Consider the following 16580-nt stretch of genomic DNA (forward strand, 5'->3'; position numbering starts at 1 on the left):
AACTACAGAGAAGTCTCATTGACTTGGCCACAATTCCCGGTTAGACATCTAACAAAGCCCAGGCTCCCCAACCCTCTTCTGTTCAGTGGTTCACCAGAAATTTTGTAGAGCTCGGTCTTTCCTGCAGGAGCCTAGAGGCTGGCCTCCAGTGAAGCTGGTAGGAAGGGCAATCACAGAGGTTGGCATAGTCCTAAGGGCCTTTAGGGAAAGACAGGCTATGAAGATCAATGGAAAGAGCTTTGGAAAATGGATGGATGGATGAATGAATGAGTGAGTCTTCAAATTATATCTTCTTGGAGAATGTGGTCTTTGAGATGGAGTTTGAGGAAGGAAGTGAGGAATAATGTCGCAGGCAGAGAAGGTGGCAGGAGCTGAGATGGACAAGGGGAAGGTAATCATTCATTCACTCATTCATTCACAGACAGGTGTGTCCTGAGTCTATGTGCTGGCACTAGTTTAGTTGACACTGGGGGGTAGGGGACTGATGGGTTGGCTGAAATCTAAGTGACAGAAGATAAAGTAGAGGGGGTAGATTAGGGTCCTGCAGATGTGGGGTGTTGGATGCTAAATGAAAGGAGGAGGAAGCCCACAACCCAGATGAGAGCCATCGGGGTGCAGAGTGAAAACTCAGAATGGCTGGTGGGGGCATCCTTTGCAAGATTCTCTGTAGACACTCACAGCTTGTGCATCACCTGTGCCTGCTGTTTATCGCCTCTCAGTCTCAAGTTCAGTCCACACTTTAACTTTCTCCTGGTGGGAAGGGACCAGTGCCTTTGTTTTCTCCCCCGCCTACAGGGTGAGCTGTTTCCTGACTTTGGCCCTCACGTGATCCTGTTATTAAAACCAACCAAAAAAAAAAAATTGCCCCTGTTTCATAATGCCCTGGTCATCTCCCTCCTAGCCTGAGCCTGTGAGAGTCTGTGCTCTTATTCACACTTCTGTGGTCCAGATCCTTTCTCAAGCAAAGTCTTCTTGCCAGAACTCCCACATCTTCCTCCTCCCCAGAGCCTGCTCTCTCCTTAGGTCTGTGGAGAACCCTGCATTGTTGGACCTAAAACCTCAAATCTCCTTTACTGTTTCAAGATCAAGAGCTTAATCTGCAGTGTTTTTATCCCAATCCCAGAGAGTATACAGGGGCAGCAGCTTGCTGAGTGAGCTAGAACCCAGATCCTGGGGTCCACAGATCTGGGAATGTGTTGGCATTCTTCCTTGGCAGAGTCTGGCTCTTTGCAACCCTATGTAGCCCACTAGGTTCCTCTGTCCAAGGAATTCTCCAAGCAAGAATACTGGAGTGAGTGGCCATTCCCTTCTCCAGGAGATCTTCTGTCTGACCCAGGGATTGAACCAGGCTCTCCCACACTGCAGGCAGATTCTTTACCTCCTGAGCCTCCCTGGCATGGTGGTCACAAGCAAATGACTTGACTTTTCTGTGCAAAGACTAAATGAGAAAACATGAGTCAAATGTAAATTAATCTTTAACTGAAAGCAAGTATCTGAATTCAAATTAAAAATGCCTTTAAATGAGGTACATAACAATTGAGCTTTGGAATAGAGCACCAGTGGGAAACTTTTCCATTAAGCAGCTTAGAGACGGAAGCTGTGTGCTCCAGCATCCCAGGCTGTGGCCTTAAGCAGCCATTTTTACAACATCTCCTGTTTGCCTTAATCGTAAGCCCATACAGTACCTGCTCTTTTAACATTAAAATGATTAAACTTTTGTTAACATTGAGCAAAAGCTATGCTCCAGGAAAATACCCTGTATTTATCCTGTGACTCCTGGCATCTGGAGTCTGGAAGCCCAGGTTTAAGGGAACCACAAATGTAAGACCCCTGGGGCTTTTCAGGTCCTACAGTTACCAGACAGTGCTGCTGGTTCTACCCCAGTACGTGCCCCTGTGCGCTGGATCGCCTGGTAAATGCTTGCAGGACTAATGAACCCTGACAAAGAAGATAAAAATCAAGCCACAGTCTTTGTCTCCTGCTGGTTTAGCGTGTTTTCTTTCTCTCATCACTGGGAATTCTGAATACACACATTTAGTTTAAAAATAACCTGGGTTTTTATGAACTGCCAAAATGAGCTTCACGTCCTAGACACATTTGCTGCCTTCCTCACTCCCCCAGGATCTGGCATAGTAACCATGATAACAAAGTGCTTCAGTAGCACCTTGCCTCCGCAGATGATAAGCTGATGAGTTACCTTGTTCTCCAAGCAAGAGAAACCTATGCGGGGGAGTCGGAGCGATTTTACCGACACCTTTGCCTCCAGTAGGCAAGGCTGGCGGGGCCCCTTTGGGCTTTTTTGTAGGACTTGGGTCTCTCCAGTCCAGTCCTCCTGGGGAGTGAGGCGAATGAGACCTCTGCCCGGAGAGGGCGCTGATGTCCCTGTCTTCCTCAGCTGCCACTCTGGGTACGTCGGTGCACGCTGTGAACACGCAGACCTCCTGGCCGTGGTGGCTGCCAGCCAGAAGAAGCAGGCCATCACTGCCTTGGTGGTGGTCTCCATCGTGGCCCTGGCTGTCCTCATCATCACGTGTGTGCTGATACAGTAAGTCTTCACTGCCCCTGAGCCCGGGTCCCCCACCTGCCTGCCTTCCCGGGGCCATCTGCAGCGCTCCCAGATAGCAGGACCACCTTGGCAGTTTACCGCTGTGATGTCTGATTGGTGTTAGCAAAGTGAAGAGGGATTTTAGTGAAAGCTGAGTGGTGTGAAGGGCACACAGCCCGGGAGATCTCCATCAAATGGGTCAGAGCAGAGCTCTGACTGGAAGCAGAGCCAAAGGCTTGGAGCCTTCACCGTTGTGATGGGGGTGTGCAGGGGTTCCAGAGGGAATTGGAAAAGGCTCCGAGCCTCCTGTGTGCAGTTAACAGTCACACTTCCTCTCTGCAAATCCTAAAGCCACCGTTGCTGTTACTCCCTCTTCCCTTCCTCCAGACCTCAGTCGCTGCCTGGCATCTTCCAGGAAGCCTTCCTGAACCCCTTTTTGGGTGTTCTTAGCCTCATTTGCTTGTCTGTATCTCCCAATTGGACTGCTCTGCAAAGGGAGAGACCCGAGGGTTGTATTTCCAGTATTGGGCCAGAATACTGGCCTGATATTCCCTGGAAATATGGGTAGCAGGTGCACTGAGAGGATGGGTTTGCCACGACCAGAGTGTTAGTCTGCGGAAAAAGATCTGAAGCCATGGAGTTGCTTGGCTCGTTCTTTCATTCCTTCCGTGGGTCCATGCCGTCTGCCCACAGTCCCTGCTTTACTGCTTGCTGGCTGCTCCTGATGGATGACCCCCGTCCCGAGCCTTCACAGCCCTGCCAGCCTGAAGTGGCTGTTTTGGCCCAGTCCTGACAGTGGTTCTAAGTGACCCAACTGCTGCTTTATGGAGCAAACAGCTGGGCTGCCGGGGTGCAGGTGGGGGTGGGGAGTGACCGGTCCCCTCTGTCTACTGGAGCCCGTTTGGCCAACCCAGAGAGGAGCAGCCACGCAGAGCCGGTCTTTGGGGTGGCCAACAGATCCTTCCATGAGTGGCCCCAAAGGCCACCTCCTTGCAAAGCCCTCAGCCCTGTGCTGTGATTGTCCCTCTGGAAGCTCCAGGGGAAGGATGGGTTAGAGCCCGGAGCAGCCCGGCAGGCCCCTCCGGCAGACGCTGCACCAGCTGGGCACTCCTGCCGGGCTCCTACCCAGCCCGTGTTCTCTGCACCTTTGCAGCTGCTGCGAGGTCCGGAAACACTGCGAGTGGTGCCGGGCGCTCGTCTGCCGGCATGAGAAGCCCAGCGCCCTCCTGAAGGGACGGACTGCTTGCTGCCACTCAGAAACAGGTGAGGAGGCTGCCTCGAGGGAGGTACTCGGGAGACACTGTTGGGTAGAGAAAAGGTCTACCTTCTCCAAGTCAGGGCAGAAGTTCTTGGAGGGTGAAGCAGAAAGAAGGGAGAAAAAGAAGAGGACATTTATCCTACCAAGTCAGATTCAGTTTATTCCAATGTGTCTTTTCCTCAGAAGGTAGCTCTGTTATCCTTACATGTGACCTTTAACAAGTAACTTAATGTCTCTGAGCCTTGGTTTTCTCATTAAAAAGATGTCGTGCAAATTAAATAAGTACTGAGATAAAGAACCTGGTGTATCACAGACTGGAGACACACAACAGACATTCTTTCTCTTTCTCTTGAGAAATCATCTTCCCTTTCCCATCAATGAAATGAGAGATGCGGCTTTTAGAAGGACTTGAAGGACTCTGAACTCTTAGAATCCTGTGATCTTCATTCAGCTTGCCATTGTTCCATGAATACTTTCTCCAACATCCATGAAAAAGATTGGACATCTGGCTAGGATGCCAGACTCACATCTCCAGAGCCTTCTCCAAGCATCCCTAGCTCCGGGCTCCTGGAGTCAAATAGCAAATTAATCCAGACAGGCTCTGAAAAGTCACACATGAATGAGTTTCTGCAATGCTTGTTTGACCAAAAAGACTGTCATAAACTTAGCGTTCCTTTTTAGGAAGTGGTTCGTCAAGAGACAATCACCCCAGCCTCATCCACCTGAGGGTCGCTTCTCTACTAAACAGTCAGCTCAAGGTGGAGTGGTCAGGGAGAAAAGTACCTGCTGTGTTCCTTCGGCCTCCTGGTGATCTGACCTGGAGGGAACTGAAGGCAAGGGACCGCCATTTACTTGATCTTCATTTCAAGAGCCAAAGTAATTGTATGTGAGCGGTTGTTTTGATTTAGGAAGGTGCGAATTCATTGATCCTCTCAGTAGTCTTGAGGAGGGTGTGGGTAAACTGAGTCTGCCAAAGACCTGTGTGGAAGGTCTGAGTCCCTGGGGGAGCTAGGATGAGACCCAGGGCCTCTGAAGTCCCCACTCCCATTTCCTCCGCTCCCTCAGGGGACCATGCATTGAGCTGATGAAGATAAACATTTTTGTTTTGTCTTTTAACACCAACAGAAAAAAACTGTGTATGACTTTTTAAGAAAATTGATAGTATTTTTGTACCCTCAGTCTGCACCTTGGCAGAGTCATTTAGGGTGGAGTAAATTTCTTGTTAATGTCACTTCTTTACCTACATTTTGAGAGAATATTGGCTTTGAACCCAGCGATGGGTCTGACCTTGCAGAGATGGCCACCAAGGCTAAAGCCCCCTCTTCTTAAGATGATGGGTATGCTCCACCTCCAGGGGACCCGGGAGAGACCAGTGCAGGAAGATGTCCAGGCTGGACTGGACTCTGGAGCTGCTGGGGACTGGGTGCACCCTGCTTCCCCGTGACAGGCACAGAGGATACCCTCAGGGCCCAACCATTGAGAAACAACGGCCTTAGAGGAAGCCATTCTGCTGCCAGAGCCCTTGACCAGCTCATGAGCTGCCCACTAAGCCGCTGCTGATGAGGGAGCTGGCTGCAGACCGGGCTGAATCACCTCCAGTTGAATGAAGGCCTTCACACGGTGTGTGTCCCTGTTTCCTTCTTTCCTTTGGTGCTGAAAGCACAGATTCAGGAGCTCCTGCCCCTGTGGTCGAACCAGCAGAATGTGGACTTGACTGCCCAAGAGAATCCAGTGACTTGGGCTGGTGCATCCCCAAGTTTCTGCCCCATGCCAGTTTTCCCAGCCTGGCTGGAGTGTGGCCTGCAGAGCTTAACCTGTTTTTCCTTCCTTCCAGTGGTCTGAAGAGCCCAGAGGAGGAGTTCTGCCAGGTGGCCTGCAGCAGCCAGAGGGAAAAAGGACTTTTTGAGTTCGGCACAGCCAGGGCTGCCAGGCGTGGGTCAGCAGGCCCTTCCTTCTCCGCCTGCCATCGCCTGTGCAGGCTTTTTGTCTTATGTGGGCCTTCCTTCAAAATTCTGTCCAGAACTCTGTCTGCTTGGGGTTATCCGATGTGACCTGGAGAAGAAATCGGTGGACCACAGTTTAAAGACTGGTCAGAAATGAATGGCATGGGGTGGACCTCCTATTTACCTAATGACCTATGTGCTTCGTCATCTGCATCCAGGTGTGTGTAGGTGTGTTCTGCCAGTTACGGATACCAGACCTGTCTCCCCACAAGTCTCCATCGTGCCCGACACTGGTGTTCCTGTAATTGTTACAGTTTTTTTCTTATCTGCTTATTGGGGAAAATGGTGAAAAAAAAGCGTCACTGCTTTTTGCCACATGAAGACACCAGTGGAGGAGGAGCCATACCAGTCCTCTGTCACGAAACCCTCAACCAGCCCAGTGTCTTCCATGGACATATGATGCTGAAGACCTTCCTGAGCTGTCACCATCCTCAGAGATAATTTATTTATTAGATGGATGATGATTTTATTTTAATCTCTTAAGTCAGTGTAAAAAGTATAAAAGCCTTTCAGACATCTACTTCAATGATCCATGTATTGCTGGCCAAAAAACTAGACTGATTAGAAATGTCTGGTCTCTTTGGGACAGCTAAAACTTGGTGGGCAGGGGGAGAGCACCAGGATGGGTGGAGATGGAAGCAAGGAGGAGTTACTGATGGGAGCAAAGCTTGGGGTTCAGAGGTCATGCCATTTAATACACAAAACTGGTAAATGCCCCAGGATACATTCCTGCTGAAAAATTAGCAGATCTTACAGTGGAGACCTGTCACCTTATTGAGGAAGAGAGTCTGTGTGTGTATCTACAAGGAGGAAACACAACAGTGACTACACCGCTCTTATTAAACCTATTAACCTTCTGGTGGGCCGTCCGAGAATCTGTTTAGACATGGAGCTTTAGCAGAGAGCAACAGGCATCTGGGGTTGCACCCATGAAAGGGGACCAGTCACTTATTTTCCATGTTGTTACTTGGTTGATTTGTTACTTTATTTTGAAAAGGACAAATTGAACTTTCCTGTTTATTTTTAAGCATTAGGAGAAATATTCCAGTGATTTTATTTTTCTTTTCCATTCAGGATGCTAGGTTTTTGTTTTTTGTTTTAAAACAAAAACTCTTAAGAAGCTGCCTCCATCATGTGAGTCTTGCTTTTCCCTCGGAGAAGGAGAAATTGTTCTCCTGGGTACTTTCCAACCCAATGGGCCTGCTTGTGGGAAACCCCGGTTCACTCCAACTTCATGGTGGAGCTCATCCCTAGGAATTGTTATGAAAATTTGGAAACAGGGAAACAATGAAATAATTTGTAAACTCCTTATGCGAGGGAACTCTTATTCACTAATATTTGAAAAATGGGAGATCACTACCTATTAACCCTTCAGTGCCTCTAGCTCCTCACTTCATGAAAGGGACTTTTAAAATATGTCAAGTGAGCTTGAAATTCCTCCCAGGTCATTTTGTCCTCCTGGAATTCTTCTGCCCAGTACGTCTATTTCAATGCATTTTCTCTGTTGAGGAAATTATATGACCTGTGTCGCAATTCTGGCACTTGTATTGAATGACGCTGTACCCAAAGCACCGAGATTAGAAATGGGATCTGTTCGCCAGCAGTGTAACTGACATAGCTCCTGGGGTCTAGTCATGAGAGAATATATGCTTAAGTTTGCATTCCTTACACAGGTCCTATAGCAGTGGATCTGAGGGCTGGGGCTTCACCCCTGGAGACCGATGCAGTTGACACTGGTTTGTGGACCCCAGTTTGCCCTCCCTTTTTTCATCAGGCTCTCCTGAAAGTCTGATTCCGCTGTAGAGAGACTAACGAAAGTGGAGTGGCATCACTGGTTTTTAACTTGAAATCACATTATTACTTTAGAACAGCCTTTCCTCAGTCTTTTAGAGACTGTTTGAGGTCTGGTTGCCTTTAAAGAGCAAGAACTGATATTGAGACTGTCTTGTGGGGTTTTCTGCACCTACTGGATGGAAGGATCAGCGTCCAGTCTGTAGGCACCTGAGAGCCTTTGCAGAAGGGTGAGGAGGTGAGAACCAAGAACCTTCGTGATTTCCTGTGGGGACTTCACACTTAGGGTCTGTGAATGCTCCAGTCACAGCTCCTGGTGCCCCTCACCCCTTCCAGTGCTGGTACAGCCTTGCAGCGCTCAGGCCCAAATATGTGCCATCCTGGGAGAGTTGCAGGCGGAGGCTGGGATCAAGGCATGCCCGGGTGGACCTTTGTCCATGTCCAGGATGTGAGAACCTTGCTTCTTCAGTGAGTTTTCTCTTAGAAATCAGAATGGCCACTAAGCATTGGATTCCTATGCCATTTGTGGCATTGGTACTTCTTTGGTTAGATATAAAAATACCCCCTTTTCAGGTTAAAAATCATCTTCTATTCCAACTCTGTAGGTTCCCTGTGTTTCTTTGCTTTTTACAAAGCCAAGTTCATTATGATTAGGGACTTGTTCCCAAGATCTGACCTGGTGAGCAGCTGCACACCGGGGGATGGGGAACACAGCTGTTTCCAATATCTGTCTCAGGAGAAATGCAAAACCCCCATTTAAAAGGGGCGGGGGAAGGGAGAGACTGCTTCCAAATCTTCAGTGGAGCCTGGATTCTCCCACTGCTGGACAGGCTGTGACTTCTTTAAGCATGCTGGCAGGAAATAAATGTCTTCTTCTAGATGGAAGGATATACGGCAGCCAATCCTGATCTGGAAGACACATTTGAACACATGTGGTAAATAAGCAAGACTTGAGTTTGCCATTGTGTGCCAGCAGAGGAGAGGGGCAGAATGCCCCCAGAGTCTATTTTCCCATGAAAGAAGATGGTAGAATTGACATCACCCCCACCCACATTGGTGAGGGAGGAGGTGCAACTTCAGAGCTTTTTGGGAGCCTGGTCTATGCAGGTGGAGCAAGTGTCTGCATCTTCAGGTTTCCCAGGTCCAGGCTGCTTCAGTGCACATATACCACTGGCTGCTCTTCCACCGGGTCCAGGCTGCTTCCTTGCATGTGGACCGCTGGCTGCTCTTCCAGGCCATCTTGATAGGAACAGTTCAAAGAGGCTCCAACACTGCTCAGGAGACCCTGATCCCATAGTGGGATCTGGGCTTTGATTTCTCCCAACCTGCTCAGCTGAGGAGGGGGCAGGGAGGTGATTCAAAAGCCCAGGACCAAGGAGGACATCACAAAAACAAGAGGAACACATATGTTTGTTCTTAATGTTCTCATAGAAGACCTGTTCTCTAGCCCCTGATTTTATCAGGCTTTTTAAAAGGTCTCATGGTAAACACACACGGTACTGAATATAATGCCTCTTCCTAGTGTAATAATACTGAAATGTTCAACTTTTCATTATCTTATTATAACAAACCTGATGCTTTTTTTTTTTAGAACTTGTTACTCTGACTTCTGTATATGTTGCACTGAAAAGGTTAATATTTAATGTTTTAATTTATTTTGTGTGGTAAGTTAATTTTGATTTCTGTAATGCATTAATGTGATTAGCAGTTCTTTTCTTTAATATCTGAATTATACTTATTTAAAGAATAGTGAGCAATATAAAATGCAGTTGTGTTTTTCAGTAATGTGTATTGTTGTCAGTTGTACTGTACCTTGTTTGGAAGGATGAAGGAATGAACTTTTTTTTCCCTAAATCAAGACTGAAGCTTTTCTTTCATGAGGTTGGGAGATGGCTGAAGTACATTAAGATTTTTCTCTGCAAATGTGAATGGTGCGAAAAAAAATGGATGCTCTTTTGCAAAATGTGGGAATCCTAAAATTAACTTTAGTTGATCCCTATATGCTTGTAAAAACCAAATTCTCTGAAGTTGTTCTCAATATATACTTCATTTACAGTATGTCCAACAATACGCTAACTAGTGTGGAAGATGAAACAGACAATCCCTGCCCCAAGGAATCAGAATCTGCCTGAGATCAATTGACGTGCAGAAAATAATTCCAGACTCATTCCAGACAAAATACAAATAAAGCCTGAAATTGTAATGTAGAGGAGTTTGTGTGTTAATAGCTGTAATTCTGCACATGTGATCCCCAGACCAGCACCATTGCATCACCTGGGAGCTTCTAAGTAAGGCAAATTTTCAGGGCCCACCCCTGACCTATTAAACTCTCAAGATGTCATGCCCTCTCTACCTTCCAGATGATTCTGATATGTACTCGAGTTTTGAGAACCACGGTGCTATAGGATTCCAGGAAGGGCAAATTCATGTGGGCCCAGAGTTTTTAGGAAAGGTTTTCTAGAGGATATTCAGGGGAAGTGAAACAACACAATTTACCCCTTAGCGTTCAAGGTTAATGGCCATCAGGTAGTACAGCCTTGAGGTAAGGCTCACATTTATTTGTCTCTTCTCAGCCTAATTGAAGAAAAAAACAGGCCTGCCCATCTCCTTCCACACCACTGCTCACACCCACCCCCACTCCCCTCTGCTCACTTTCTAACTGTAAGGACTTGTTCTAAAACTGTCAACCCAGTTCTTACAAGCCTCACTGCACTTAAATTCCCATACAAGCCTCTGCCCTTCTAACCCATGCATGGACCACTGGTGTGCAAGGTGGAGAAGCAGGGGAGAGTGAAACCGTTGCTGTGAGAAGCGAGAGCTAGGTTGCAAGGCAAATCCAGCTCTTTGTAGTGAAGGAGGTGCATGTGGAGCCCGTTGTCCAGGCCTCGAAGGTCTTGGCATTGGTCTCACAGGAAGACAGCCACCCAGGCAACTCCTTGTTCTGAGTGTCCTGTGTGGTATCTGTCCCTCAGCAGAGCCTCTACCCACCTCTGAGGAGAGGGAGGGACAGACCTCTATCTGAACTTGGTGTCCCCCTCATGACCCTAATCAGTCTTCAGGGACATCTCCAGGCCCGAATTCTAAACCACTGGATTTTCTAGTTGACCCCTTTCTTCCCCTTAATTTCCAAGCCTCCTGCCAAGGTTCCCTCTTCCATTTCTGGTGTCTGGTGCACTGGACTATCAAGGTTGGGGGGGAAGGACCTATCCCAGGAGAAAACCCCCTTGAACTTGGAATCAGCCAGACCTTCCATCATTTATCCAGGTGATGTGTGGGTGCTGTTGGCCCTCACGTCAGACCTCTGCTTTGCCTGGTTGCTCTGTGCCCTGACTCCTGCCTGGCCAGTTTTGGGTGCTGAAGTGTGGCCTAGCCTTGCCTGCACTCTAGCTTGGAGCTCCCTGCCCAGCAGCAGCCTGGAATTCTAACCCCAACTCTTTCCCCGTCTCCTGAAGCTCCAACTTCTAATTTGCTCTTCCCAGGACTCACTTCCCAGGTCTTGAGCCTTATGCCTCTGCCTTTTATCCTCAGAAACAGGAAATGACATGCCCATGGTCACACAACCTTGGGTCTAGCAATGCCTGTTCTACTAGGCTAGCATCTCTCTCCCCGGATTAGTTGAATCCTACATCTGTGGGGGTGGAGCTTGAGCATCTTTTAAAATCTCTCCCCATGATTCTAATCCTATCCCTACTGACCTCTGGAATACACCAAGCCCCAGGGAGCATATGGTGTAAGAGAGGGTTGATGCCCAGAGCTGAGATATCCTCCCAGGGCTTGCCACCTTAGTCCATGCTTAAGAATCCCTTAAGACCCAGCAGATGTTAGCCCTGGGGAAACATGGAGGCTGGGCCCTCCTTTCAAGTGAGACAATCTAAAGCAAGGAAGGAAGAGAACACCTGTGGGAACTGGGGCCCCTGAGGAGGACTGCGGGGTGCTTGAGGTTATGCGAGCCTGGACGATGGCTTTTCAGGAGCCAGATTTCAGACATGAGATTAAAATACGGTGACATTTATCCAGAAAATAAAAAGGAGATTGGGGCGAAGAAAGGAAAAAGAAACAAAACCTCTCCCCAGGCACATTTACCTCATGGAAGCTTCAGGCCCTGAGATGCAGTTGTACAAAGTGCCGCAGGACAGGAGGAGCCCCCGCTGCCGGGACGTCCTCTGGGGCAAGTCCAAGCCCACCACTGGAGCCCCTCTCAGGGTCAGGGGAGTGGGGCTGAGAACTGGGCAGGAGAAGGGCTCCACTCCTGAGCTTAACTGCCCCGCGTATTCCAGGGAAGCACTCTCCCCAGGTCTAGAAATGTGCCATCCCAGAAGGACTGTGCTGTGACAAGCTGGCATCATTTAAACCTTGTCCCAGCAGAAGAAAGCAAACAGTGCGGCCCCATCCCTGCAGCGTGGTCTCCCCCTGCCTTTGTACAAGGAGCCCCCCAGAGAGAGCCCAGAGGCCCTGGGGCCCTGTGGCGGAAGGAGGCCTGGAGGCGCAGACCTAGGCGTGGTTGCAGCCCCGCCTGGGGCTGTGTCACCTGGGGCAGTGTTGAGTCTTTCTGAGCCTCCAGTCCCTGCCTGTTTAGCTCGGGGAGCTGTTGAGACAAAACTTATAAACACCCACTTGTTCAGCCTGATTCTTAAAATAAAACTAATGCCACTGATAAACTGTCCAGCTCAAGGGAGGCCACCTCCTCCATTCTCTACAGACATTCAATTCAAGGTAAAAGCAGGCATGGGAGGGGGGTGTATGAAAAATATTTCCAGAGAGCCGATGGCGAAAGGGGCCACGTTCAGAGGGTCATGGTCGCAGGTCACCGCCTTGAGAGGTGGTTAAGGACCCAGAGGAGTGAGGAAGACTGTTCTTGGACGTAGGAAGGTGTTCAGTGTTCCCTCAAGTTGCCGGGCCAGAGGCAAAGAGGTTGACTTCAGCTCAGCAGCGGGTCTTTCTCATGGTCAGAGCCATCCCCTGGACTACTGTGCTCCCTAACACCTAAGTGATCAAGCAGAGACTGGGTGACCAGCAGGGACGTAGGGGGTGCCCTGGTGAGGTACCACGTGAGCCAGAAGACCTCTGGGGAACATCTTCCTCCAGCATCCCGACCACCATCTCCAGCCCAAGAGCCCCTGTGTTATCCCAGCACTCCAAACCTTCACCTACCACGGCACCCTTCTAGAATAGTCTTTGGGAACCCAGACCTAAGCCTCTGTCTTCCCCCTGTTTTGCTGTGGGTCTTGTAGCCTCCTGGAGCTTCTTGGTGATGGAGGGGCATCTCAGGCTCTGTCCAGCCCCCTTCCCTTCTGCCTGCTGGCTTCAGAGTCTGTGTCTTAACCATATTTAGGAGGGTCCCTATGCAGGGATCACAGGAGAGGGCCTTTCCTGACTTCTCCATCCCTAGATGTGCCTAGATATACTGGCGCCTTCCCAGAGCCACTCTCCACCCCTCTCTCTGTGCCCGGCTGTGGACAGCCTCTGTAGGGTTCTCTTGCCCTCTGGCTTCTAGTTCAGCTTGTGGGAGGCTCTGAAGGAGAGATCAAGGTTATTTGTTTGTTTTTACAGTGCAATTCTTATCTGTTTTATTAAATTTGCCTATAGCTGATTTACAATATTACACTAGTTTCAGGTGTATAGCATAGTGAGTTAATATTTTTATAGATCATATTCCATTTAACCTAGATAGCATATTAAAAAGCAGAGACATTACTTTGCCAACAAAGGTCCGTCTAGTCAAAGCCATGGTTTTTCCAGTAGTCATATATGAATTGTGAGAGTTGGACTGTAAAAAAAGCTGAGCACTGAAAAATTGATGCTTTTGAACTGTGGTGTTGGAGAAGGCTCTTGAGAGTCCCTTGGACTGCAAGGAGATCCAACCAGTCCATCCTAAAGGAGATCAGTCCTGGGTGTTCACTGGAAGGACTGATGTTGAAGCTGCAACTCCAATACTTTCGCCACCTGATGTGAACAACTGACTCTTGGAAAAGACCCTGATGCTGGGAAAGATTGAAGGCGGGAGAAGGGTTCAACAGGGGATGAGATGGTTGGATGGCGTCACCGACTCCATGGACATGAGTTTGAGCAAGCTCCAGGAGTTGTCGATGGTCAGGGAAATCTGGCGTGCTGCAGTCCATGGGGTCGCAAAGAGTCGGACACAACTGAGCGACTGAACTGACTATCAGGGAATTCCCCAGTGGTCCAGTGGTTGAGACTTTGCCTTCCAATGCGGAGGGGTGTGGGTTCAATCCCTGCTCAGGGAGCTAAGATCCCACAGGCCTAACAGCAAAAAAAAAAAAAAAACAAAACCCAAAACTGAAATATAAAACAGAAACAATATTGTAACAAATTCAATACAGCCTTTAAAAGATCCGCATCAAAAAAAAAAAAAACTCATAAAATAATTCCTACAAAATAATGGCCACATTTCCTTGTGTTGTATAATATATTCTTATTGCTTATCTGAGACTGAGGTGTTTTATCCCCCCTTCCTTCCAGGGCTTCCCTGGAGGCTCAGTTGGTAAAGAATCTGTCTGCAATCCAGGAGACCCGGTTTTAATCCCTGGGTTGGGAAGATCCCCTGGTGAAGGAAATGGCAACTCACTCCAGTATTCTTGCCTGGGAAATCCTATGGACAGAGGAGCCTGGTGGACTACAGTCCATGGGGTCACAGAGTCAGACACGAGTGTCTAAACCACCACCCTTCCAGTTCCAGTGCTGTGTTTCCAATAATTACACCCCAAGCCCTGGGCTCCCAAGGCCCTTCCTCCTCCCAGCTCTCATCACACTTCATTTACACAACTTCCTCCCCTTGTCCCTTCAGCTTTGAGTGGTAATGGTTCCCCACAGTTGCTAGTTTTAATTCTGCCAATCTTGGTCCCCTCAACCTCCACCTCTTGCTCTGTAATTTCTAGGAGTGCTTAACCAGAGGCTAAAATTTCAAATGCCACCAGGAGTGACGCTGTTAATCTGAACTAGGGCAACTGCTGGGTGGGAGCATAAATGTCCATGAGTAGATTGAACCTGACATGGGAGGTGGACATTGGGATAAACTGGGGTGCACAGGCCTCTTCTGAAAGGGGCGATCATGTCGCAGTTCCCGCCCGTGATGAGTATCCAGCAAGGTGGTCTGCTTTTCTATTTTTTTTTTTTCAAAAGAAGCAGAAAATCTGGACTTTTTCATGAAATATTTCCATTTCTAAATATTGCTCAAATTCATAAACCACCCTGGGGCCCCAACGAAATCTGTCTGCAGGTCACCATCCATTTGCAGCCTTCACTCTCAAGCTGTTCGCTTGTCTGCCAGGCCCCTTCGCACCTCTCTTCATTCACGGTTCTCTTTGCTAGGAATGGCTTTTTCTGCTTCTTGGCCTGATCAAACTTGTGGTCCTTCAAGAACAAGCTCACACCTCACTTTCTCTCTGGAGCTTTCTTGAAGCCCCCATGCAGCGCCTTCCCTATGCACCCAGAATACTTTGTACATGTTAATATTCATGTTAAGACAGTCATCTCACTTTGCTGCCACTGTTTGTTAGCAAATTCTCCACAAGTTGTCCTGTGCCCAGGATCATCTTGTGTCCCAGGTCATGAGCTTCTCAAGGTCAACAATCTCTTTCCTATACATCTTTGTAGCCTGAGCATTTAGCCTGATGGCTGAAGCAAGGTGATGCAATAACTTTTTGTTAAGAAAGACCCTCAGATATACAGGGCTTTAGTTGGACCAATGTCTGTCTCTGGAGGCAGGAGACCAATGTCATGTGGGCTCACTGGGTCCTGTGGGGCTAGGTTATCCAGACCTGGTGTTGGACGCTGTGCTACCGTTAGACATCTCACAGGTCAGATAGGTCTTGGGTCTCTGGCTTCCTATCTATTGTAAGAGCTTTGATTCTAGGCAAACAGACATTTTCTGACCAGTATCTTACCATGAACTTTGTCACAATCCAGGTGAATTTGACAGGAGTATTTTCCCCCCAGGTTTATAGAGATAGAAATGACATATGACATTGTTTAAGTTTAAGGTGCACAATGCAATGATTTGATACACGGATCTATTGCAAAATGATTACCACAGTAGAGAAATTAACACTTCCACTCCCTCACATGGATACCATTTTTGTGTGTGCACTGAAGACATTCAATATCTAATCTCTTAGCAAGTTTCAAGTATATAATACAGTATTTTTAACTATAGTCACAATGCTGTACATTGTATCCCCAGAACTCATTCATCTTGCAACTGTGAGTTTATATCCTTTGACAAACTTCTCCCCGTTCTCCCCCCACTCCACCCCAAGCCTTGGGCAGCCCTACTCTGCTCTGTTTCTCTGAGTTTAGCTTTTTAAGATTCCACATATAAGTGAGGGCATACAGTATTTGTCTTTCTCTGATTTATTTCACTTAGCATAATGCTCTCAAGGCTCATCCATGTTGTCACAAATGGCAGGATTCCCCTCTTTCTCACGGCTGAACAATATTCCATTGTGTGTACAGGGTACATCTTCATTCATTCATTCATTGGTGGACCCTTGGGTTGTCTCCATAGCTTGGCTATTGTGAATAATGCTGCAATGCACAAGAAAGAGAACCAAATTTCATTTTCTTTAGTTATATACCAAGAAATGGGATTGCTAAAATATGTGGGTGTTCTGCTCTTAATTTTTTTAGAAAAAAAAGTTTTTTATTTGCATTTCCCTGATGATTAGTGATGTTGAGCATTTTTTGCGTGTGTACCTATTGGCTGTTTGCATGTCTTCTTTGGAAAAAATATCTATTCAAATCCCCTGCCCATTTTTGAATCTGATCGCATTGAGTGGCGTGAGTTCCTTAGGTGTTTTGGGTATCTACCCCTTATCAGATAGATGGTCTGCAGATATTTTCTCCTATTTCATGGGTTGCCTTTTCATTTTATTCTTATTTTACTGTGCAGAAGCTTTTTAGTTTAATGTAGTCCCACTTATTTATTTTTGTTTTTGTTTCTTTACTTTTGGGTCATATCCAAAAA

At 47.7% G+C, this 16580-nt stretch overlaps 1 protein-coding gene across 2 annotated transcripts in view; it reads left to right on the forward strand.

Annotated features, from left to right (window-relative positions):
* TGFA (transforming growth factor alpha) overlaps window positions 1-9807 on the forward strand; it is a 109782-nt gene extending 99975 nt beyond the window's left edge. For both annotated transcript variants that reach the window (XM_043468244.1, XM_043468245.1), the window contains exons 4-6: window positions 2396-2545; window positions 3699-3808; window positions 5638-9807. In XM_043468244.1, coding sequence (XP_043324179.1) covers window positions 2396-2545; window positions 3699-3808; window positions 5638-5645 — 268 coding nt within the window. In that variant the 3' untranslated portion in view covers window positions 5646-9807. The remainder of the gene's footprint in view (window positions 1-2395; window positions 2546-3698; window positions 3809-5637) is intronic.
* The last annotated feature ends 6773 nt before the right edge of the window (window positions 9808-16580 follow it).

Source organism: Cervus canadensis, chromosome 5 (assembly GCF_019320065.1).
Source record: "Cervus canadensis isolate Bull #8, Minnesota chromosome 5, ASM1932006v1, whole genome shotgun sequence".
In the NCBI taxonomy this organism is placed as follows: Eukaryota; Metazoa; Chordata; class Mammalia; order Artiodactyla; family Cervidae; genus Cervus; species Cervus canadensis.